Source organism: Marmota flaviventris, chromosome 6 (genome assembly GCF_047511675.1).
Source record: "Marmota flaviventris isolate mMarFla1 chromosome 6, mMarFla1.hap1, whole genome shotgun sequence".
In the NCBI taxonomy this organism is placed as follows: domain Eukaryota; kingdom Metazoa; phylum Chordata; class Mammalia; order Rodentia; family Sciuridae; genus Marmota; species Marmota flaviventris.
Window position 1 is genome coordinate 36,018,347 of NC_092503.1, and position 25,415 is coordinate 36,043,761.

Below are 25,415 nucleotides of genomic sequence, written 5' to 3' on the forward strand. Positions count from 1 at the left end.
ATCATGTAGTTATGGGAGTTGGTAAGTTCTAAATTTATCTGACAGGCAAGTAGGCTAAAGATTTGGTCATGAATTAATGCTATATCCTTGAAGCAGAATTTCCTTTTTTTCAGGTGACCTCAGTTTTGACTGTTAACCTTCAACTGATGGATGAGGTTCACCTGCATTGTAGAGGGTAACATTCTTTCTTTAAAGGTTACTGATTTTAGATATTAACTACATCTATAAATTGCCTTCACACCAGCACCTAGACTAGTGTTTAATTAAGTAACTAGGTATTATAGCTTAGTCAAGCTTAGAAATAAAACTAACCATCACAAATATCAATGGAAAATATATTGAAGTACATAACCTAGTGGAAAAAATGCTTAAGTTCAACTTAGCATTTAAACCCCAATGAAAATGTGAAAGGCAGTGTAGTGTTATAGTGACCTATATCAAAAGCAAGTACAGGGGTTGGGGATTTAGCTCAGTGGCAGAGCACTTCCCTAGCACACCCAAGGCCCCGAGTTTGGTCCTCTGCCCTGGAAAAAGAAAAAAAAAAGTGTATTCATTTTATATGACTCCTGATTTCTCTAAAAAAACTTTCTCTCTTCAAAAATATGAATAGCAGAAGAGCCAGAGGAGACCATATAAAATGGAAATTCATAGTATAGCTTCTCTTAAGTTGAAATGAAAGTGAATAAATGGAAAAAAATAATTCACAGAATATCACTAAGAAAATGTATATAAAATAGATTAACTATAAAATAAATTTTAGTTTAAAAGTTTGGAACAATGCAGAACTCAGAAATTATTAGGAAGTCTAATAACTTCCATGTGATAAAAATATGTAATACAAAAATAAAAAAAAAAAAAAAAACCTGATGGAATACATAAGAGATCAGGATGAAGTTTATAATACCTTTTCTTTTTGGAGGTACCAGGGATTCAATCTAGGGACACTTAACCACTGAGCCACATCCCAGCACTTTTTATTTTTTATTTTGAGACAAGTTCTCTCTATGTTGCTTAGGGCATTGTTACATTGCTGAGGCTGGCTTTGAACTTGCAATCCTCCTGCCTCAGCCACTATGATTACAAGTATGGGCCCCTGCACTGAGCCAAATGTATAATACTTTTGAGAAAAATAAGTAGCTAGTCTTGGAAAAGTAACTGACAAATCTGACTGAAACTGGATTTTCAGCTCTGCAGCTGTAGTGTGGCTAGTGCTGTAGCAGACCACCTGCATTGCCGTCTGGGTTCTTACCTCATGAATTTGTAGAATGAAATTCACAGGAGTGGAAGAGGAAGTGTAAAAGAATAGGATTTATTCAAGTGAGGAGGTAAAAGAGCTCCTGCAGGGTAAGTGGAGACCCAATGGTGGTTGCCAAGTAAGTGTAATATCTAGGGGCTTATATAGTTACTGGGAAGGGACACTGATCAATATCTATGCTAATCAAGTATTGGAAAAGTACCAATGTTATTTTTCAAAATCTGTGGTAAATAGATATTAGAAAAGTACCAATGCTGTTGGTCAAAATTATGCTAAACATGCAATGGAAAAGTGTGAAGGTTGTTAGTTAGCCCTTGGGTCTCTCTCTGGTTTTCACTCAGATCTGAATAGCTTCCCTTTTCCCATTTCTCTTTTTCCTCCTCCCCAGGACAAAGGAGTTGACTGGAATGTTTGGAAGGTTTCTACAGGTTAACTTCATGGACTGGCTTTATATTAAAAAAAAAAAAAAAAAAAAAAAAAAAGGCTTAATTGGGACCCACTACCTATTCTGTCTTACAACTTAAAAAACCAAAAATCTGCAACTACTAGATTCTCATGAATACTATTAAATAATAATGTAAGAGAGACCAGAGTTGGGAGAAGAGAGGGCTAAAATTTATAAAAGTTGTTTAGAAAAAAAAGTACGTAGAAATAATCATCATGCCTTCAAGATTTGTATGAAAATGTCTTTGCAGATTTCCAATTTTATACTAATTTAGGCTCAATAGTGAAGAATAGACCCTCTTGTGCTGAGTTGGGACTGAGATATCCTATGAGTGAATATAACCTATTCAAGGAAACCAACTGCTTAACAGGAAGTTTAAAATAACTCCTCTATTTTCTTTTCAAAGATAATTTTTAGTGGGATTTTCAAAACTCAAACTTAGCTAAGAGTTGCAATGAAGAAGAGCCCCACATTATGGTTAACACTTGTCCATAGTGTGAAGGGACTTCCCCTGAAGAACGAGCAGAAAGATACAGTTTAGTGAAATGACTCAGCAGAATAAGGGGGAAAGCAATGGTACCTTGTTAGAGTGGATGGAATGGAAATAATTGTTCTCAGGTGCTCTCTTTAGAGAACCAGAAAACAAACCCTGTCCAGACAGTTCATGTCCTCCCACCGCAAGGAGATTATGGAAGTCTAAATTAAGGTTCTATAATTGTACTTTGCTTTTCTTTCAGTTTATTTTAAAACTGGAAAATGTGTAATAAATTCCTTCCTGAATGTCTTACCATCTGAGTTGTAACTTCTTATCTCTATCACTGGAATCAAAGAGAATTTTTTGGAAAATTTTCTAATTTAGCTTATATTCCCTATGTATCCTTTTTGTGGAGAGATTATATTTTTCCAATTGTAAAATGGTACATGATTGATTGCTTTAAAAATCCATAACACACACACATACACACACACACACACACGAACTATACATACCAAAACATAAGTAGTGGTAATCTAAAATTTTAATCAATTTATTAAAGATTATTATTTACCCATTTTACATTTTAAATATTTTTATAGGAGAGTGTAACTTACCATTTCTTAACAAAAACAGAACAAAAAGTGTGTTGGTTTCTTTATTCTTCTTGAGGTGAGTTCCCTAGATGTAATAATATTTTCCACAAAAATTAAATGTATTCTAGTTTAAAATCAAAGCCTATTAATTATGCCATTTAAAACAAAAAACCAAACAAACAAACAAAAAACTCTTGTATTTTAATTGTTGCCCTAGAGTTTGTAATGCACATTTATTAATCTAAATCCATTTTCAAACAACACAAATAATTTCATGGGTAGTGAATGTACTTTAGGATAAAATATTCCCAATTTTTTCTTTAATAACACTGTTGTTTTTCTCTTCACTTACTATTGAGCTGTAATTATCCAGTATAGTGGTGTTGTTATTATTTAACAAGAAATTACCTGTTAGATCAATTAAAAATGAAACAATAAAATATCTTATTTTTTCTTCATTTATTTCTCTCTAACCCTATTCCTTTCTTTATGTACATCTGAGTGTCTGAACTAACCATTTTTTTTTTCTTTTCCTTGAACGGATTGTCTATTGTTAACATTTTCTGAATTGTTGCTTGAGAAATTCTTTATGTCTCCTGTGTATTTTGAAAGATAATTTAGCTGGATAAAATTCTAAATACTGTTTCTTTTTTCTTTCAACACTTGAAGTCTGTCACTCTATTCTTCTAGCTACATGATTTCTGGAGATAATTCCAATGTGTATCTTATACTCGTTCCTCTTTAAGTAAGATATTTTACCTTCTCTGGCTTCAAGTTTTCTCTTCATTTTTGGTTTTATGTGGTTTCAAATATAACTTTTTTGGGGGACAGATAACAGGGGTTGAACCAAGGGGCACTTAACCACTGAATCACTTTCCCAATCCTTTTTTATTTTGAGACAGGGTCTCACTAAGTTGCTTAAGGCTTTGCTAAATTGCTGAGGCTGGCTTTAAAACTTTGTGATCCTCCTGCCTCCACCTCAGAGTTGCTGGGATTACAGGTGTGTGCCACTGTATGAGGTTGGAATACAATTTTTCTATGTGTAGACTTTTTTTGTACTTAATTGTGCTTAATGTTTTCTGTGCTCCATTAATTTTAAAAAATTCTTAGTCTTATTCAAAAATTTCAACTCTTCCTTTTCCTCTTCCTTCTCTTTCTCATACATCCACAATGCATTTATTACATCTTTTGTAATTGTTACACAATTCTTGAATATTTTTAAAGTTTTTTTTTCTTCCTTTTATGTTCTTTCCTTCCTTCTTTCTTTTCTTTTTTCTTTTTTTTTTTTTCAGAGAAAAGGTTTATTTTGGTTAGTGGATTCAGAGGTTCAATCCATGGTTGTCTGACTCTGAATCTCTAGGCTGGAGGTTAGGCAAACATCACTGTGGAAGGGTATGAAGAAAAGCAGCTCAGGATATGGTAACCAGGAAGCAAAGAGAGAGCTTGATCCTTTTTCTTTTTCTTTTCAATTTAGAAAGTTTCCTTTGTTATATCTTTAAGGTCATTGATTCTTTCCTTGGCAGTGTCTAGTTTATTGAATAATCCATCAGAATCATTTTTATTTCTATTCTTGTGTTTTTAATTTCTATCACTTCTTTGAAGCACTGTTTTTTCTTTAGAGGCAGGGTCTTGCTATGTGGTCCAGGCTGGCCTTGAACTTTCTATCCTTCTGCCCCAGGAGCCTCCTGAGTAGCTGGGATTACAGATGTGTGCCATCACACTTGGCTATTATCATTTCTTTTTTTCTTTTTCTTTTATAGAGTTTTCATCTCTCTACTTACACTACCCATTTTTTTCTTCTTTAGTGTCCCATTTTTTCATAATAGTCTTTAGCATATTAATCATATATTAAATCTGTTTTATATCTGAATTGGTTTTGATATCTTCTCTGTTTCTTCAGACTGTGACTTTTGCCTTTTAATATACCTTGTAATTTAATTTAATTAATTTGTTTATTTTTGTGGAAAGTCAGACAAGCAGGATGATTCAGGTATTCAGGTGGAAGAAACTAATTTAAACAACCTTTCAGAGTGAAGTTTTATGATTATCTGACTAGGAGTTAGGCTCTTTTTACAATTTACTATAGCTATAGGTGTGAGAGACTAAAATTTCTTAGTGTCTTGTTTTGAATCTCCCTTGTTGTATTTCCTTAAACACTCCTTCTTAAATAGGCTCTTGAATTCATTCTTTCGATTGGAAATACACTGTTAATATACAGAAACCCTGTTGATGTGGCCATCAATTTTGGGAGGAGCATCCTATAATCTTATAATTAGGTTCCAGTGATTTAATGAGCCTGCACATCTAGAATGTGACCTTTATAAGTTATTCTTAGTATTTTTTCTCTCCATTACCAGGGGCAAAGTGGCTAGCAGGGGCTGGAGTTGGGTTTTCCCCTCCCCTTGTAGGAGTATAGAGGAGGCTGAAGTTAGGTATTTCTTTCTCCATACAGAGGTTGGAGGTAGCTGAGGTTGGCTGATTCCTTTCTCCCATGTTGGTTAGGTTCTGGTAAAATTCTATAAGCTGGTTAGGCTGTGGTAAAGTAGTATTTTTTGAGGAAAGTTTTTTTTTTTTTTTTTTTCTTTTTTCTTTTAAAGGAGATCAGAGTGCTTTGGGTGTTTTAGAATGGTTGTATTTCCCCTCACCCTACCAAAAGCACAGGGGAGGGGATTTTTCTTCAGTCTTCACCCTGAGAACTTGGTGGGTCTCCTGGAAGTAAGACTCAGGGAAGTGTGGGAGGTCTTCCTAAGCATGGCTCACACTGCTTTTGATCTCTCAAGCAAATATACACTTAACTTCTAGCAGTTAGTTGGTTATCCTTTATGTGTTACTAGTTGCTGGGCTCCAGCAGTGGTTTCTGCTCCCAGTTGGGTGAGACTCTCTGTGTTCATCTACTGTCTAGTTTGGGGGGTTGGGGTTGTCCTGTGACTTCAGTTTTCTGAAGGACCTGAGAAGATTGTGGATTTTGACTGCATGTGCTCTTGCCTTGTAGTGAATCTTCTTTTTAGGGACATACAACATGACTTTTTCTAATGTTTTCTTTCTTTCTTTTTTTTTTCTGAAGAATAAAACCTTGGGTGAAAAAGACTTTACTCTGCCCCTATTTCAGTCCTTAATATCTCTATTATTTTGTAGAAATTCAACAATATAAGTATTTATTGAATAGGTTACTAAGTAAGATAAAATATAATATTAAAGATATGTTTTAAATGAAATATGCAATATATGCTATGATGTATAGCAGGAGTTTTTAACAGTGGAAACCTTTTTCTCCTCAATGGAATTCATACTGTTTACCAGATCATTTCTTTCAACTCTCACTTGAGTGTGTTGTGCTGACAATTTTTAAAAATTCATTAAATTCATATATTTAATATCTACTATGGCCAGGCACCATTCTAGACAATGATATACTGATAAACAAAACAAAGACTTCTGCCCCTGGGGAACACATGTTCCAATTTAGTAAACAAATAATAGGCAATGTCATAATAAATAAGCAAGTTATATGGAATAATTGAAGGTGCATGGTAACATGGTAAACAATAGTCCTACAAAGGGCAGGATGTTTGTGTTTTTAAATAGACTATTAAGAGTAGGTCTTAAGGGGCTGGGATTGTGGCTCAGAGGTAGAGTGCTTGCCTAGCATGCATGAGGCTCTGAGTTCAATCCTCAGCACCACATTAAAAATAAATAAATAAAATAAAGGTTTTGTGTCAACCTACAACTAAAAAAGAAATGTTAAAAATAAAGAGTAGGTCTCCAAATGAATCCCACTATTATGTATAACTGCAATGCACTAAAAAAAAAAAAGTAGGTCTAATTGACAAGATGATATTTAAGCAGATTTGAAGAGAAAATGGAGCTGGCCATAAACATATTTGGCTGAAGGATGTAGCAGACAGAGGCAACAGGCCACGTAAAAATCTGATTAATAGCAAGGAAGTAAGAAAGAGAGCAGTGAGGTAGAGTGAGGCAAAACATAGTAGCAAATGCAATCCAAGTGGCCAGGTAAGGACATTGGCTTTTATTATAAGTGAAGTAATTGACATGTGGGTCTAACAATGGATATTATGGCAGACAAAATATTCTTTTTATTATTTTGAGATGGAGTCTTGCTATGTGATTAAGGCTGGCTTTGAACTTGGGATCCTCTGGCTTCAGTATTCCAGAGTAGAAACAATTGATTAGCATTTAAAAAGACTCTCTAGTCACTCTTTTGAGATCTCACTGTAAGGGGACTGTTGAGTAAATCTTTGCAATAAAGCAAGTCAGAAATAATGTGGTATTGTTTTGTTAGCTTTTTCACTGCGGTGACTAAAGGACCTGGCCAGAACAATTGTAGAGGAGAAAATGTTTATTTGAGGGCTCACAGTTTCAGAGGTCTTAGTCCATAGATGGCTCCATTTCCTCAGGGCTCGAGGTAAAGCAGAACATCATGGCAGAAGATTGTGGCAGAGGGAAGAAGCTCACTTGATGATCAGTAAGCAGAGAGAGTGAGAGACTTCATTCTCCAGATACAAAATATATACCCCATACCACGCCCCCAGTGGACTGATTCCACCGGCCACACCCCACCTGCCTCCAATCTCCACTCAATTAATCCCATTAGGGATTAATTCACTGACTAAGTTAAGGCTAGAACCCAATCATTTCTCCTCCAAAGCTTCTTTCATTGTCTTGCACATGAGCTTTTGGGGAACACCTCACATCTAAACCATAACAGGTATAGACCAGGGTAGAGCAGATGTAAGGGGCTACAGATGTTAGAAAAAGAGGAAATTTAAAGATATCCCTAAGATTTATGAACTGAAGAAGGAGAAAAGAATTCCCAATAACTAATATAGAGAAAGTACCAGATAGTCAATTTTTTTGTGTGTGTGCGTTGGCGGGGGAGATCAGATTTCAGTCAGGGTGCACTAATTTTGAGACATCTACTGCATGTCCAAGTGAAGATCTTAAATAGAAGATCTTGGGATTCAAGAGAATGATTTGATTAGAGCTATACTTTGCGGAGTCAAAAGAATATAGATGATATTTAAAAAGATGAGATTCTATAAAATTACTGTAGGTGTAAGTGTAGGAAGAGAAAGGAAAAGAATAAAGACATACTAAATGGCGTGTGTTTGAGTGGTGGGTGGGTGGTATGGAAAGAGAAGAAACTAGAAAAAAAAAAACCTGAGAAAAATCACAAGTACGATAACAGGGAAATATGTCAAAAAGAGGGAGTAAAATCTACTTTGTCAAATGCTATTAATAGGTGATGTGACATAAAATATGTACCATTACTTATTCTGTGTAGGAACAGAAGTTTTGCAGATAGGTCAGTTATTGGATACAGAAACCAAGTTCAGATACTTTGTCCTGGGGGCATTTTCTGGCATCAGTAAAATCATGCAAAGGTAATAAGGGAACTCAAGGCACACAGCTCCCACTGAGCATAGCTACTTTGGGATCTAGCTTGCATCAGGGCCTGCATGATCTGACAAACTAATTGAGAAATCCTGGAAAGTCCTGGATGGCATTTATTCTGCTATTCTCTAGATGTTCCCTGCACTTGAGGAATCTTGAGCCTATGATGCCCATCAGCTTTAAAATTCTTACACCTAGTTCATTTTGATCCAAATAACAAAATTTTAGTTACTAAAATTGCTGTAGTGTTCAGGGGAACCTGTGATGACAATCCCAAAAGTCAAAGGATACAAAATTTTATACAATGAACTGATTAAGGGAAGAAATGCTTCCCAGCCTTCCCCTTCCTTTCTAAAAATAAAAGAATATTTACCATTTTTATAGCACTTCAGTCTATAGACAACCATAAATTTTTATTTTTTCTTCTCAAAAAAATAAAACAATACCTTTTTACATTGTCTTCACAAACTATTAATCAGACCATATAACACAAATGACAGAGTGTTTTCAGATACTTATAAACAGTTAATATTATAAAAGGTAATAACAAGTAATGTTTATAAGAGAAAATAGTTTCTTTTAAGTTTTCCAAGTTGTTCATTTTCTACAACATTTAAGGAAGAAAGAATATTGAAAGACAGTATTGGTTGATTAAAATGCTATGAAACTTGTGTTAGAAAATTGTCAAGAAAACAACCTATTACAAAATCTTGCTAATACTAACACATAACTTTATTTTTAATTCAAGTCTGTTACAGTGATACTATGTGGGTAGTACATGAAGAACAGATAAATAATTTTTTGATGCTATTTTAAGCATCTCTGTAGTCTCAAAAAAGACTTCTTGGAAAGAACACAGAAACTCATTTTTCCTAGTGACACATTGATAAGTAAGCACCTACCAGTAAACCTAGGGCTCCTAAGTGGTCCCCTGACTATGACCCATCTGTACCACCCTTTTTCTATCCAGGTATAATATAGCACTGGTGGAAAAAGAAATTAACTCTGGAATTGGAAAAAGATTGCATCTTGATATCCATTTCCATATATTAATCTTAAGTACCTTATAATTCATGATTTTTCAATGTTATCTTAGTCCCAAGGATAGAATTTTATTTAAAGAATGTATGTCTTGGGCCTTATATGTGAAGGAGTTTACTGGAAGTACTAAAACTTTCTTCTTTAATATTTTTACATATAAAGTTTGAACCTCAAGAACATGCCTTAAATCAAATACATTATATTCACCCATATACATTATATGCATATTCACACACATCTATATCGTTGGGTTATGTGTCATAAAACTTTAAGTATAAACACAGCAGTGATTAACACTAGAATCAGGAAAATGGTTACCCACAGGTAGCATTGAGGAAGACGTGATTCTGATGAGGTTATAGGGTGCCAAGAAATTGATTAATGTTTGTTTCTTAAGCTGAACCTAGGTTTTCAGGTGTTAGTTTTATATTCAATTTCTTTCATGTTAAAAGTTTTAAAAAAATAAGTCCACACATAAGTTATATTATAATCCTTTTAATTCTTATTTCTTCTAAATGAATTTGATCTATGACGCTAGGAGAGTGACTTCTGATAAACATTTTTATGTACAAATTATTTTTTCTTTTCAGTTCGAAAAGATATAGTCCGACTTCTCCCCAGTTTAGATGTTGAAGTCAAAGATATTACTGACTCTTATGATACAAACTGGTTTCTTCAGCTGTTATCTACAGAAGATCTGTTTGAAATGACCAGCAAAGAGTTTCCTATAGTGGCTGAAGTCATAGAAGCACCTCAAGGAAATCAGCTGTCCAGAAGTGTTTTAAAGCCTGGAAAAACCATCGTGATCCACAAAAAGTACCAGGCTTCAAGGATCTTAGCTTCGGAAATCAGAAGCAATTTTCCTAAGAGACACTTTTTGATCCCCACTAGCTACAAAGGCAAATTCAAGCGGCGACCTCGGGAGTTCCCGACTGCCTATGACCTAGAAATAGCTAAGAGTAAAAAGGAGCCTCTGCACGTGGTGGCCACCAAAGCCTTTCATCCTCCTCATGAGGAGCTGTCCTCTGTATTCGTTGGGGACCAGTTTCTAGTGCATCATTCAGAGACAACTGAAGTTCTCTGTGAGGGAATAAAAAAAGTGGTGAACGTTCTGGCCTGTGAAAAGATCCTCAAAAAGTCCTATGAGGCAGCCCTACTCCCTCTGTACATGGAAGGAGGTTTCGTAGAGGTGATTCATGACAAGAAACAGTACCAGATTTCTGAGCTCTGTAAACAGTTCCGTTTGCCCTTCAATGTGAAGGTGTCTGTGAGAGATCTTTCCATCGAAGAGGACATTTTGGCAGCTACCCCAGGACTACAGCTAGAGGAAGGTATCACAGACTCTTATCTACTCATCAGTGACTTTGCCAACCCCAAGGAATGTTGGGAAATTCCTGTTGGTCGCTTGAATATAACTGTTCAGTTAGTTAGGAATTTGTCTAGGGACACAGGACCACTTTTAGTCAGGGCTCTGGTGGAAGAGATTACTGAAGAACAATATTATATGATGAGGAGATATGAAAGTTCTCTCTTGCACCCCCCACCCCGCCCTCCCAAACATCCTTCAGTGGAGGAGATGAAGTTTACCCTGCTCAATTTAGCAGAAGAAAGGACGGTGGATCTGCCTAAGTCTCCCAAGGTAAGACAGTGATTTTGAAGACTTTTTCTGGAGTGTTTTTCTTGAGGCAAGCAATTTGTTTCAAGTCGGTTTTGAGTTTGCTTTTTGTCTGCTTTTCTTTCTTTCATGCAATATTTGAAATGAGACTTTCTGATGCACCGTGGATGGATGAACATTAACAGAGGGTAAACTGTTACAGTATTTTGTATTTTCATACTTAACCAGTAGATGTGGCATGATTCTGTACTGATTAGAACTACCAGGGATAACATTTGGATATGATGGCCCAAATTGCCGTTTCAATGGGTTTTGGCAATTAAGAATGCCTAATAAGTTGCCTCAGAAGCATTTATTTTTTTAAGTGCTGTTCATTTTTCCTAGGTAGAATTTTTTGAATACTTCATCCAGGAAATGAGCATACAATAAACTCACTTCTTCTGGGTGGTTATTGGTAACATGCATCTATAACACATGTCTTCATTTTGCTTTATGTGCAGAAAGATATAAAAATATCTTGGCAGAACTGTGTGTGAGAATGTGAGCATCTGCCCACATTTTGCCTATCTTAGAATTGTCATCTTTAACAGTTCTATTGAAATGCAAAATCAATAAAATTACAACAGTACAAGATCATTACAGAATTAACAAGTCTATAACCACTCTGAAGAGTTTGGGTGGTGGTTTAGCTTCATTTCCACTTGAGGTCTTTGCCTGTTGAAAACTGCCTGCTGGCTGCCTGGAATGCACTTGCCCTTACACCAGGATGTGCAGGTTGTTTATAGGGCTGCGGTTCTATGGTGTATGGAAGGAGTGCATTTCACTCTGGCAGATGTTGTGCTAGCAGCTTAAGGAAACAAAGCAATTAGTAAAACAAAGAGAGTTGCCTTGTTTATTCTCTATACTCAGGAAGGATAGTAGCCTTGAGCTTCCAGGCTCATAGATGGATATGAGAATACTTTTAATTCTACTTCTCAAAGATTGCATTTTGATTGTATGCTGTGGAAATTCAGTAAGGATCATCAACCTTATTTTCAGAAAATAAAATAAAATAAATAAAAATAAAACCAACAGAAATTTTCTTTTCTACAAAATACTTTTCAGTCATTAAAAAAATAAATAAAACAAAAACACAGATAATTTTCATTAGTAGGTTGTTACTAATGTGGAGGGTATATCTTAGGCTTCTTCTACTAACATATTTACTACTGAATGGAAAGATATACAAAAAGATGGAATGCTTTCCTCATTTTTGTTGAGGGGCAGAATAATGACCCACCCACTCAATGATGTATATACTTAAATGTCCAGTCCCTGTGAATATGTTGCATTGTATGGCAAAAGGGACATTGCACATGTGCTTAAAACTTAGGACCTTAAGATGAGGAAATTATCCTCAATTATCCAGTCAGGTCCAACTTAATGACTATAATCCTTAGCAGAACTTTTCCCAGTTGAAGTCAGAATTAGAGGAATACGTGACTCCAGAAGGATGTTCACAGATACTGCTTTGCTGTCTCTGAAGAGGGAGGAAGGGAGCTGTGAACCAGGTTATGCAGATGCCCTTCAACAGCTAGAAAAGACAGGCAAATGGATTCTTCTCAAAAAATCTCCAGAGAGGAATGAATACAGTTGATGACACCTTGGTTTGAGCCAATGGGACCTATGTCAGACTTCTGACCTACAGAACTGTAAGAAGACAATACATTTATGTTACTTAAGCCACCAGGTTTATGGTAATTTACTACAATAATAATAACTTATGTATTATAAAGTACGGAGGAAGAAATAAGTAAAATTCTTGGCAAAATATATATGTCTGTTTATAAGGATTTGTTTTATTGGAAAGAAATTTTTTAAATTGTTGTTCTTGTATGAATTTATTAGCCCATGTGTCCATGGAGAACCAAGGGGTATAGCTCATCTTCAGAATCAATTGGAACCAGGGTCTTGAAAATGACTAGAATGGTCCTTATTTTACTTTACACTTTGATTTTACTTTTCCAGTCTAATTTTGTTCACATGTGACACAACTTCTGGGAGTTTTTGCATCTGATATTTCATGGTTTTATCACTAGAAAAGAATGTCATGTTATTATGTAGCTGGAATTTTAAAGGGAGAAGGATGTTGGATGGATCAAATACCTGTCTCCTGATTTAATAAATTTATTGGGTACCCTGATCAGAAGTAAGATTGATAGGTGTTTTAGTATTAGTATTTGTGTTACTTTAACAGAAAACTACATACTAAGTAATTTTTAAAGAACAAAAAGTTTGCCTTATAGTTCTGAAGTTTGAGAAGTCCAAGATCAAGTTGCCAGTGGGTTTGTTCTTTGGTTCCAAGATGGCTGTTTCTTGCTGCATCCTCCAGAGAGGAGAAATGTCTTATCTTCATAGAGAGAAGAGCAGAAGAGAGAGAACTCACTCCTGTAGGCCTTTTTTTATAGGGACATTAATTCATCCTTGAAGGCAGAGCTCTCAAGACCTACCTAAGCATCTCCCATTAAGCCCCACCTCCAAACACTATTGTGTTGGTGACTAAGTTTCTAACACATTGTGGAGGGAGCGAAAACATTCAAATCATAGAAGGAGGGAAGGAAGTGAGGTCTGATTTCTTCAAATAATAGAAATGCTGAAACTATAGTATGTGAAGATTAGGAAATACAAAATAATAGGTGTCTCCTATAATCAGAAAAAAAGAGATCGAAAATCCTATATGCCATCCAGAAAGCATTCTTAGAGAAATAATTGGTTAAATTTTTAAAAACACTGTCCTTTGACAAGTGAAAATGATTTAAGTATTTTATTTTATTTATTTTGGTAGCAGGGAGTGAACCCAGGGGTGCTTAACCACTGAGTCACATCCCCAGTACCCCACCCCACCACCTTTTTTTGTTTGTTTGTTTCTTTGACACAGGGTCTTGCTAAATTGCTGAGGCTGGCTTTGAATTTGCAGTCTTCCTGCCTCGGCTTCCTGCCCAGCTAAGTATTTTATTAGGAGATAAATTGACAAAACAACAATGTTATGTCTAGGCTACTAAAATTAAGTGAATACAGTCTTTGACTAACATGTATGTTGAATTCCAGATCAACTGAATAATTTCTAACTGCTTGTCTCTTGGTCAGCCCCCCATGTGGATTCTTGGTGTCCAGTTCTGAGTCCCACTATTGAAAATACTAACTGGAGTTTTTAAAGAGTTGTTAAGATGTTAAAAGCTCCTGGAGCCATTTTCATTTGACAAACAGGTTGAAAAAATTGAGTTACAGTCTAAAGTCAAAGGAGTTAATACAAGATGGTATAGACTCCACACTTAAAGAACTGGTCTGTGACAAAGAAAGCAGATTTATATTTTATTACAATATCTTTAACATTGGTTGAAGTAAAAAGGAGCACATTTTTAGTGTAAATTGTCAGAGCAGATATTGTCCCAAAAAATTGTATAGCAGGAGATAGAGGTCTGTAAGTCAGGGATATCAGGGGATCCTTGCTCTGATTGAGAATTATCAGAGAGTTGAGAAGAATATACTACTCCTATTTATGGTTAGCTCCATAAATTCTAATGTAGTAAATAAAGCACTATATTTTATCTGAAATCACTTTAAAATGTCAGAGGATGCTATAATTTACCTGTGTTCAGACATACTGATTGTCTCATTTTAGATGATTCTTCTCACCATGCAGATAGGAATCTGCTTAGTGGATCATTTTTAGGAATACAAACAGAAGATGTTAGTTCTTGCATAATCTACTCAAAAAAGTCTTATGACCAACTATTTCTTATTATCACAAAGTCACCCTTTCATATATTTCTTTCATGTTTCTTCTGATAATCGCATTAAAGCTTTTCTAACATGTATGGATTTGAAGTGATTGGATAGAACTTTATTTTATGCTTTATAGGCAGGAAGCAGCTATTAGGAACAAGCTTCTAAGGTTTTGGGTTGCATATGGATTGTTGCTTTAAATTCAAACAACTATTTGTAAAGGTTATTAAGAGTTTAAATATTCAGATTCATATAGTTCATTAAAATGCTTTTTCACATGCATAGAAAATTATAGAAGATGCTTTATTATATATTTGCCTTTCTAATAGATCATTAACTTTAGGTCATTTCTTGCATTGCTAAGTACCAGGACAGATGCATGGGCAGTCTAAGAGTAAGAATCTAAAATGCACTTAGCCAAATTTACCTATATCAGATATATGTTTCCAGTTATGTTTGGAAATTAAGACTACCAGAGGACAGGTTATAAGAATTCTATGCAGGGGCTGGGGATGTGGCTCAAGTGGGTAGCGCGCTTGCCTGGCATGTGCGAGGCGCTGGGTTCGATCCTCAGCACCAAATAAAAATAAAATAAAGATGTTGTGACCACCAAAAACTAAAAAATAAATATTAAAAAATTCTCTCTTTTCTCTCTCTTAAAAAAAAAAGAATTTTATGCAATAGAAAGGATTGTTTTTCAAGCTAAGATTAAGAAGAATCTACAACCAACTATTCTCTTAACTTTAGCAATTCCTAAATAAGAGAAAGAGAAGGATGGGGGAGAGAGGGAGAGAGGGAAGAACAGATCCTCACTGGAGTGTTTGCTTGTCGTGGAGAGAGGGAGAGACTTTTATTATTTAGGTGTGGGTAGATGCAGGTGAGGATAGGATCCTAAATACCAGAAGAAATGACAGCCTCCCTCGAGGCCTTTGCAGTTTTACATGGAAGGATTTTATTATTTTTTAAATGTAACCACTGTTTGGGAAAATAGGCATGGAATCTAAATAAAGTTATCAGATTATTCCAAGTGACCCCCCAAATTTTCTTTAGGTATAGGAAATAATATAGAAATTGTATCTTTAAACACAGTGAATGTGGATTTTTAATCAGATGGAAACAGTATCACAGAGTAGCTAAATGAAGGAAGCTGTGCCTAAAATCGTGCTCACAGAATGGCTAAATAAACAAAGCTGTGCCTGAAATCACACTCCTAGCTGAATAACATAGGAATGTTGTGGGTAGACTCTCCTTCCTGAAGGTTAGTTTCTGTGTCAGAAGTTGTTTCAGGTAGTTTGGAAGAACAGATCCTCACTGGGGCTTTTGCTTGTCGTGGATATATATGGCCATGACTTCTGAGTACCCCACAGGAGAAATGTAACTTCTGTATTCTGATGAAAGGACCTATAACCAGATAGAAAAACAAACCTTTGGTTGAAAGATGAGATATTCCATGTCTTCAGAGACTGCAGCTGGGACCAGAAATCTTGCATTTCACTAACTCTGTTTGGCCATTTAATACCCAAATGTCCACTTTGTTGCTAGAATTTCTGGATTTCTGTTGGACAAGAACACCCACAGGAGACATTAAAGCAAAGAGCAAGAGAGGCAGTGATGGCAAGGCACTGTGCAATAAGCAGAAAAGAAACTTGTACCAGAATTAGAGTGAGAGCAGAGAAAGGCAGAAGGAGGGCTATGGTTCCTGGGAGGAGCAGAGAGAGCACTTCAACAGCTGCTGCTGGTACCCAAACATGGCATCTGATCTGCTGTGACACTTAGAGTGGCTGAAATGTGTTGAGAAAGTCCACACTCCTGGGCTGAATCTAGATCAGTAGAGAATAGAAAAGAGTGTTATCTCCATTCATTTGTTATTGATAGGATTCGGTCACAACTGATGCAATTTATTTTTGTTTTTATTAACTGAGTATGGTATAAAGACATGGAGTGTGAACTTTTCACTGCCTCTGAGCTTCTGCAGGCTCTTGCTCTAATATACATGCTGCAAATCTGTTTTCCCTCAAAACAAAGAAGATTATACCGATTTTTCAAAGTCCATAAGCAATGAAAATGGACTGTGGACAAGCTTAAAAATTGGATATTTGAATCTGGGAAAGAGAAAAATAAAGGTGACTTTGGAGCTTACTTTTAAAAAGCAACAGATTTAAACTGCAAGATACAATTTCAGCATTAGGGCATGACATATACAGATTAATAAATCATGGTTTTTGAGTTGCCTGAGGTTGGTCTAGGAAATAGCATGGACTGTAAACAGCCAGTTACAGTGGGCAGGCTGGGAGGACAGGGCAGAGCACAAATACAAAGGCAGTGCTGGGCTGAGAACTGGCCAAGCTTGAGTTATAACTGAAACCTTCCAGGTAGAAATCTGTGCCCAATGGAATGTGCAGAATATTTATAAGTTCCTCTTGTGCTTTTAGGAGTGACAGAGTAGTCCCAATTTTTAAAGTTTTGCTCTAGATGTGACATGGTTTATGTTCACACTCCTCGCTGAATAACTAAAAAGACTATTTTAAGGGAGCTTTAAATGAAAAAAAATAGAAATATTATCTGATTTTAAAAGAATTAAAAAAAACAATGAACAAGTCACAGAACTAACAAACAAACACTAAGTTTCTCTGAAGAATTCATGTCTAAAGAACATTGTTTTATTCTGGGATGATTGAATATTGGTCCTCTTTGAGCTTTCAAACAACTGAGAATGTTCTTACCCAGGAGTGGTGATGAAAAATTTTAGTTAATACTGTTTCTCTACCCTTTATCTGCAGTGTCAAGAATTAAAATACCACCAAATGGTGATTTCCATATTTTAAATTTTAATGATTATTTCTTGTTAGCACAGAAAAATGTGAATTAAAAAAAAATGTTTTCCCAGTAAATTAGCAAAATGTGTGTAATTTGCAGTAAATTACTTTGCATTAGATTTCTGGCTTTTAAGACAATTAGAATAATTTGCATTTTCTTAAATTTCCATGACATAGAAATCCTTTGTTTGAAATGACCAGAAGCAAAAACAAAGTTTAGAATGTTTCATGCATGTATTGTAACAAGGACTTAGACTCTTTGCTTTCGCCAGCAAGTGTCCAGTTTGGGACTAAATGAGGAATTAAAGACTAGGCATGTCTGCCTCCAAGTTTTGCATCTATTTCCTTTGCTCTGAGTGAAAGCTAGCATCCCCTCCCCCAAGGCAATAGTAACTTTCTTTTCTCTGACACTCCCCAATTATCCCAAGATAATGATGGGCCAGACCATAACTGATCAATGACCTGCTTTGCCATCTGTGCCAAGCCACCAGCTATGCAAATGTCAACCCTTCCCTCACTCCCCTTTCCATAAAACCTCAAAGTCATTTTCTTTTGTTTGTTTGAAATTTTTTATTTATTTATTTATTTATTTTACATTTTCAACCCCTCAAGGTCAAGACTAAGGAGGGAGGTCTCTTTGTCTCCCTGATGTAGTTATACTGGTTAAAGTTCCTTTCATGCGTTTTTCACCACTACCTTTTCTGTTTGATTTTTGAAGCAAATGACTGGACTTCATTTGTTGGAGCCCAAGTCAGGCTTCTGGCCTAGGACTCCAGGAACAGCATGTATGAATTGAGAGCACTGAATTGCCAATAATCAATCAAGTAGGGATTTTAGTGCTGGCAACAATGAATTGAGTGTGGGTTTACTAGGTATTTAGGTTATGTTCTTTGAGCTCACTGCATTCACTTTAATTCTTTCAGTTTTGAAAAAAAAAACAAAATAGATTGGAGAAAAGTAGAGGAGGTGAATTCCAGCTGGCTTTGCAGTTTTTGAAACTGATTTATCTGATTTTACTGTATTTATCAGTTTTGGATTTATTTTAGAATAAAAACTTACTTTTAAATAAATTGATAAGGTACAAACTATACATGGGAGCATATAAATTTTGCTGTAACTTCCTAGGTTCTTGCAAGCCAACTATTACTTTCAATCTCCTGGTGATAATTTTCATTGATGTCAGGCCTATATCAATGAAAATATTTATGCATTTTTATGGGTAAGTGTTAGGATAGAAAAATGAACATTAGTTGTCTATGAAAGAATGCATAGGGATATGTTTCCAAAAATCAGTACTTTCACCCAAATTTTGAAGAGGAGAAAACTTGAAGGAAATTGTCTTAAAAATAAAAGACAGTAGAAAATAAAAATGAACTTTGAATTTAAGAGACCAAGGGCCCATATGTGCTCTAAAAATTCATAGAGAAATGATTCATGCATGTATTATTTAAGGAAAATCTCTCAGCCAGTCTTTTATAGTCTTGAACAGTTTTTCATATATTTTCATCCAGACCCTAACCATTATGATGTCTCTGAAAGCTTCTATTCTTTATTTAACCATCAAGTTACATGCTAATGTAACAGGTTACTGTTAGCTACTTTGTAGGATATGCTGTCAAGAAAGATATTTACCATGAGTCAATTACAAAACTAATTTTAGTTATGATGAGAAGAGAAAAAAAAGAAATCTATAAAATCAGAAAGGTAGTAACTACAAAATTAACCAAATGGTGATCATTTAATATGTTAGAATCAATGAGAAGTATAATATTAATTCATTTCTATATGTACATGTACAACTTGAAAAGGGTTGATTATAAAATTATAGTCATTCAGTATATAAAAGCAATAAACAAGTATTCTCAGAGTGTAATTGAAAAGAATGCTATTCTAACTTGTGACATTATTTTATATACACTTATCCTTAATACAAGTTTGTTTTCAAATGCTTTAAAATCTGAATTAATGTTTAAAAAGTCCACAATTGCTATTGTTAAAATGGGGTAAAACACAGTCACATGGGTAAGATGTGTTCTCTCAGTTGTTATCCAAAGATGGGCACTGCCCTAGCCCTTCTGTTAGACATTCCGACGGCCATTGACTTTGGTTCTAACTTCTCTTTTAAGCTTTAATCATTTCTTCATTTCCTATGCATTCTATATGTTGCTTCAACCAAATTCTCTTTTGCAGACTTGGCAAGCATTCCATGTTCAATCCTAAAATCTGTGATCCAGACTGATCACAAGTTTCTGCTATAGAAACCCCAGCTGCCCCCTTTTGAGTGAGCTTTTCTTGATTCCTCTGTTGTTGGCACTATACCAGGTGGTTGCATGTATTATCCTCTGGTTTAATCCTCCACACAGCTCTGTGAAATGGATGATATTATTATTCCTTTTTACAGATAAAGAAATTGAGGCTGAGAGATATATATGCATCCTGGTTACCACTGAGACTCAGAGGCCATTTTTTTTTCTTCTCTCTCTCTCTCTCTCTTTTTTTTTTTTTTTTTGTACCCAGGGGTGCTTTACCACTGAGCTACACCCTCAGCTCTTTTTAATTCCTATTTTGAGACAGGGTCTTTCTAAATTGCTTAGGGTCTTGCTAAGTTGCTGAGGCTGGCACCATGCTTTTGATCCTCCTGCCTCAGCCTCCTCACTGGGATTATAGGTGTGTGTCACCACACACTGCTGAGCTGCCAAATTTTATGGTTACGTTTTGGTCTTTATATTACTTTGACACTAGGTAGCAAATGACACAGTGGAGCACAACCTCATTTTTTAAATACCCCATTTCCTAGAGTATCATGAGGTCCTGGTTTCCTTACACTACAGTGATTAAATTTTTCTTTTTTTTTTTTCTTTTCTTTTTTTTTTTTTTTTTTGCAGTGTTTATCATAAGTGCTTTAGAGCTCAGTCTTCAATCTCTTCTATATCTAACCTCACTTTTTAAGTTCCTATGCACACTCATACATTTTTTACATTATGCATGTAACATAGTTCTCTGTTGGAGTATTTATATAAATTCATCAAGAAAAACAACCACAAATCATGCCAAAATTTTCTTTTAAAATCTGCTTAATTGTGCTTAGATGTCATCTTTTAAGAAAATTTCAGTCTTTGGGAGGTCCCAGTGTATAACACTGTGTTTGGTCTGTAGCCATGACAGAGTTTTCAACTCTACCTGTAGAAAACTTCAAAGGTCAGGGGTAGTCATCAGATGAGGAAATAAGACTTTCTGGCAACATGTTCTTCTTGTAAATGTAGGTCCATCAAACTCAGGAGTTTTCCTTCCTGGTTCAATGATAAGAAGTAGGTTGATGGGCTGGGGTTGGGGCTGGGGCTCAGCAGTAGAGCACTTGCCTGGCACATGTGAGGCGCTGAGTTCGACCCTCAGCACCACATAAAAATAAATTAATAAAATAAAGGTATTGACAACTACCACTAAAAATAATAATAATAAATATTGAAAAAAAAGAAGTAGGTTAAGAACACCTTAAGCTCTCTAAGAGACATAAAAGTTTAGCTGATGGACTTTAGTATCTGCAAAAGTTGTATTATAACAATACAGGCTTTTGCTAAAAATAAGATTCAGGAACTAAAGCTAAGATTTACACCAGAAGCAGTGATTTGGTGATTTCATATCAACTAGATGATAGTGCAAAATCCAGAGAAAATATGAAGACTTCTCTTCATCATGGAAGTTATAGATCTTATTAGGGGAAAGTCCAATAAGAATTAACATGTGAAGGAGTTCAGAAGAGTGGACTTATTCTGAAGAAGCAAAGAAAAATTCAGAAAGATTAAAATCTATCTAGAGGAAAACAAAAATATCAAATTGTAATAAAATGGAGGAGAAAAATCTCCAAATCTGTTGATTTCCAATTATTTGAATATTACTCTAATTATACATTGTATGCACATGCTTTTAAGTTATCTATAATTATTTTAAAATGCTAACATAATGATTATTGTTATTATTATTGATTCTTACTTTAGTTCATCAGGTGTATAGCCTTCGTTAAGTACCCTTTGCCAGATAAGCAGTGGTGATTCATTAGGTGAATGAAGAACAGTGCTTATGCTCAGCAGACTTTTTAATGGATTAATTAAAATATTAATATTATAGACAAAAGTACTATTTGATAGGAAACATGAGGAGGATTCTTAGGCCAATTTATTAAAATTTGATATTAAAAAATGTACTTTGAAAAGTCTACTTCTGTGTCCAGGCTAAAACCTGTTTAGACAGCTGGGGTCAGAGGCAGAGTGGTGTCATGTGACCCAGCCCGAAGGAAGATGGCCTGTGGATGGTAGTGGGCAGGCCTGACTCTGCTGTGATCTGGGAGAGGTTGACAGTGACTGGAGTAAAGGTAAAGATGCTGAAGAGCACAGAGGGTCAGAGCGTGAAAGCTACAATATTACCAGGTTTCTTAGGTTGGGGTTGTCAAGTGTTTGGTTACCTCTTAATTATTCCAATATTGATGGGGAACGAGGCCACTGCAGCACAGCTTATTAGGTTTCCTGCCACATTGTGCTCTCCCAAGGGTCAGAATTCAGTCTTCCATCACTCAACCTCTGCTTGTTTCAGCCATCACATTTACCTAACTTGGACCTGTATCTCTCCTTGGCCAATTTCCCATGGCTTGCTTTTGATTTTTGAAGGACTCTACTCACAATTACACCCATTTCTTCTTTTTAGCTGCTTTTTCTCTTTGTTTTTCCAAGAGATATTCCCCTTCACCATCCTCACTCTTCATTCCTTCTTTAACAATAACCCTTTACTCCCAGTTAAACTCATAAGTTAAACCAATCCCCATTTTCTTCTCTCTCGATGATAAAAGAAATAGAATATTTCATTGTTCTAGTACAGGAGAGAATGAAGAAGAACAGAATCAGTTGATTCCGTGTTGAAAAAGACTGATCCTTCTCAAACTGCTTTAATATGTCAGAAACTTAAACTTTCGAGAGAGGGAAAAAAAAAAAAGAAATCATTTTAGCATTCCCAGCAGAAAAATGACAATACAATTTCTATTTTAGATACATTATAACTAGAAAAGACAAGCCAGCAGACACAGAAAATATCTCCGTGGTCTCCTAGAATTGTGGGTAGGACCTAGTATGGATGAACTGGAAACAGGCCTGAGGGACCATTTCAGTGATAAAAAAGTTCTAAAATGGGATTGCGGTCAGTATTGCACAACTCTATACATGTATTAAAATCAACGAATTATAGAGTTACAATAGTGACAAGATCAATCATAACTGAATAAAGCTATTAAAATACTTTAGTTATAGTAAGATAATTCAAATTGAGGTGAGGACACCAGTTAGGCGGCTAAAGCAATGATATAAGAGAGAAGATGCCTGTTTCTGCAAGAGGAAGAGACACATTCCAGAGGTTTGAAGGATACGGAGTCTGTAAGGTGTGTGGTTGATTAAGGAGGGAATAAGAAAGGTACAATACAAGGATAGAATCCAGGTTTCTGTCATAAGCATTAAGTGAATATGGTGAAATTTGTTAAAATAAAAACATAGGATACAGAAGGATGCTTCTACCAAAAGTGTTTAGTTTTAATGTATGTTGTGTCTGAAATGTCTGACGCGTTTGCGATGAGAAGTCTAGTATGACAGTAGCTCTAGGTCTGTGATTGAAGAAAGAAGCCTGGACTGAGGCTGACCATTCAAATGTCAGAAGATAAAAATGGTAAGTGAAGTTCTGTGAGAGGGAGTGATGAAGCCAGACAGTGCAACCCTGGAGAGAAGACGATGGAATTCTCTGAGGAGGTCTAAAATATCAGGAAAAAAAGAAACACATAAAAAAACCCTGAAAGATGGAACCCAGCAGACTTTATTAAGTAAATTCTAACAGTGAATCAACCACTATTCCAAACTTTCTCCACTTGGAAACTTTCAATACTCACAAAAGCCTGGTGAAGCTCATCCCATAAGCCTGGATCATTATTTTTCAAGTAGAAATAATTAACAATACTTTAGGGGACTCAGAACCATAGAAAACATTTGAGATTTCAGAATCAAAATTCAAGTGTAAGTGATTGGTGTTTATTTTTGGTTCTCACAAAACCTGGTAGAAATAATTAAGGTACTCAGCTGGTCACATGAAATTCACAGAACTCTGATCGATCAGTAGAAGAATTTCTGAGGAGCAGCTTCCTCAATTGGCTCCTTATACTGTCAGTCGTTATGGTATGAGAAAGGGAAGATGGGGAATCAAAATAATCCACAAATATGAGATCATTATCCCTATCCCCTGCACTTACTTAATTGGCCAGAAAAAAATATCACAGTCTTTGTCTACATTAGGGTGATAAAGTATAATATTTCACAAAGCATAGAAATAGATACTGGGTGCTAGTGAATTTATATAAGAACTACTACACTTTCTTAAAATAACAAAAACAAAACCCCGAGCTCTTTTAGATTTAATCTTGCGTCTATATTTCTTATCTTTGGAAGTACCAACATCACCTACTGACTAGTGTAAACCAGGCATCTCGGAAGTCCTTTCCTTTCAACTTTCAATTTGCCAATCTGCAACTTCTAAAGATGCTACCTCTTCAGCATCTCTCAAATGTATCTTGTATCTTCTTAATTCAGATCTTCAACATTTCTTGTCTGTATTATTGAATTCATCTTGTAACATGTCTTTTTGTTTCTGGTCAGAATCATAGTCAGATTTGTTATTCATGCCACTGTCTGACTGATTGGTTTAAGAAGAAAAACTGGTTTTATAACTATCCTGCCACAATCCTTGGTCACAGTCCTTTTGATGGTTTATCACCAATCGCTTGTTTTTCCTGGTCTACCACTCTTCACACCTTGTTTCATATTTATGCATTTAGCATTTTAACACACTATAAAATTTGGAGATCACAGACCTTATATTCTGTTGAGTTCCTAATCTTCAAATGGAATTTTGGGATTTTCATTTGTTACTAACAATCATTTATTGGGCACTTAATAATTTTAAATAATTAAATAATTATCATTAAGTTCTCTTGGTATCTCTATGAATGTTATTGGTATTCCCAATTTACTGACAAGGAAACCAAGGCTCAGAGGATAACTGCCAATGCTACCAGTAAGTATTGGAGCAGGAATTCTAAACTATTTTTTTTACCCTTCTTCCTGGCCACTCGAACCCTGTTCTAAAAAATTTCCCTGGTGTTCCTCTACTTTCGAACTCTTGCTCAAACGTCTCTATTTTGTATTCCTACTCTGGGTTTCCATAACAGAGTGTGAAAATTATTGCCATAAGCCTTACTATAAAGTACTACACTGGGTTCTTTTCTTAATTGTCATCCTAACTATATTGTGTTTTTTAGGCCTTTAAATATGTAATGTGTCTGTTTCCTTAGTATTTAGTAAAGTTTCTGGTATATAACAATCAGTCAATATGTGCTTGTGCAAGGAAGAAATGAAATTTCATTTTATTTTTCTCAAAATCAATTTTTTTTGCAGTCAACATATTTAAAACTGTCTGTGTATTTGTCATAGTTTGAAGTATTTCCAGAATTCTGGTTCTTTCCCATTTATTAGGTACATGGAAGAATCAAATCTTTATGGAACAAAGTCTTTTGACCTTTTCACTTATGCTTACTTATATCATTTTAAACTTATCTACAGTCGAGTGATTAATACATATTCATCAATTTCATTACTTCTAGACACTTAAAGATATATATATATATATATATATATATATAATATATATATGTATGTATTAATAGAATATGTTATATATACAGGATATATATAAATGCATTTGTGTGTATAGTATGTATACATTATATACTCTTAAACTTATCTGATATTTATTATGATGATAATTCCAAAATATTTTTGTTACCATTTATTGAATAATTCTTTCCAATTGTCTGATGCTTTCTTTATGAAATAATGAATGTCTTTATGTAAAAGTCTGTTTCTTATTTTTCCAGTGGTCTTTTATTTTTTAAACTGAGTTCACACTTTTACA

The 25,415-nt window shown here is 35.2% G+C and overlaps 1 protein-coding gene across 2 annotated transcripts in view; it reads left to right on the forward strand.

Annotated features, from left to right (window-relative positions):
• The window catches only part of Themis (thymocyte selection associated), a 201,095-nt gene that overhangs the window by 77,289 nt on the left and 98,391 nt on the right, over nt 1-25,415 (forward strand). For both annotated transcript variants that reach the window (XM_027947373.2, XM_071613042.1), the window contains exon 4: nt 9,815-10,863. In XM_027947373.2, the coding sequence (XP_027803174.2) occupies nt 9,815-10,863 (1,049 nt within the window). The remainder of the gene's footprint in view (nt 1-9,814; nt 10,864-25,415) is intronic.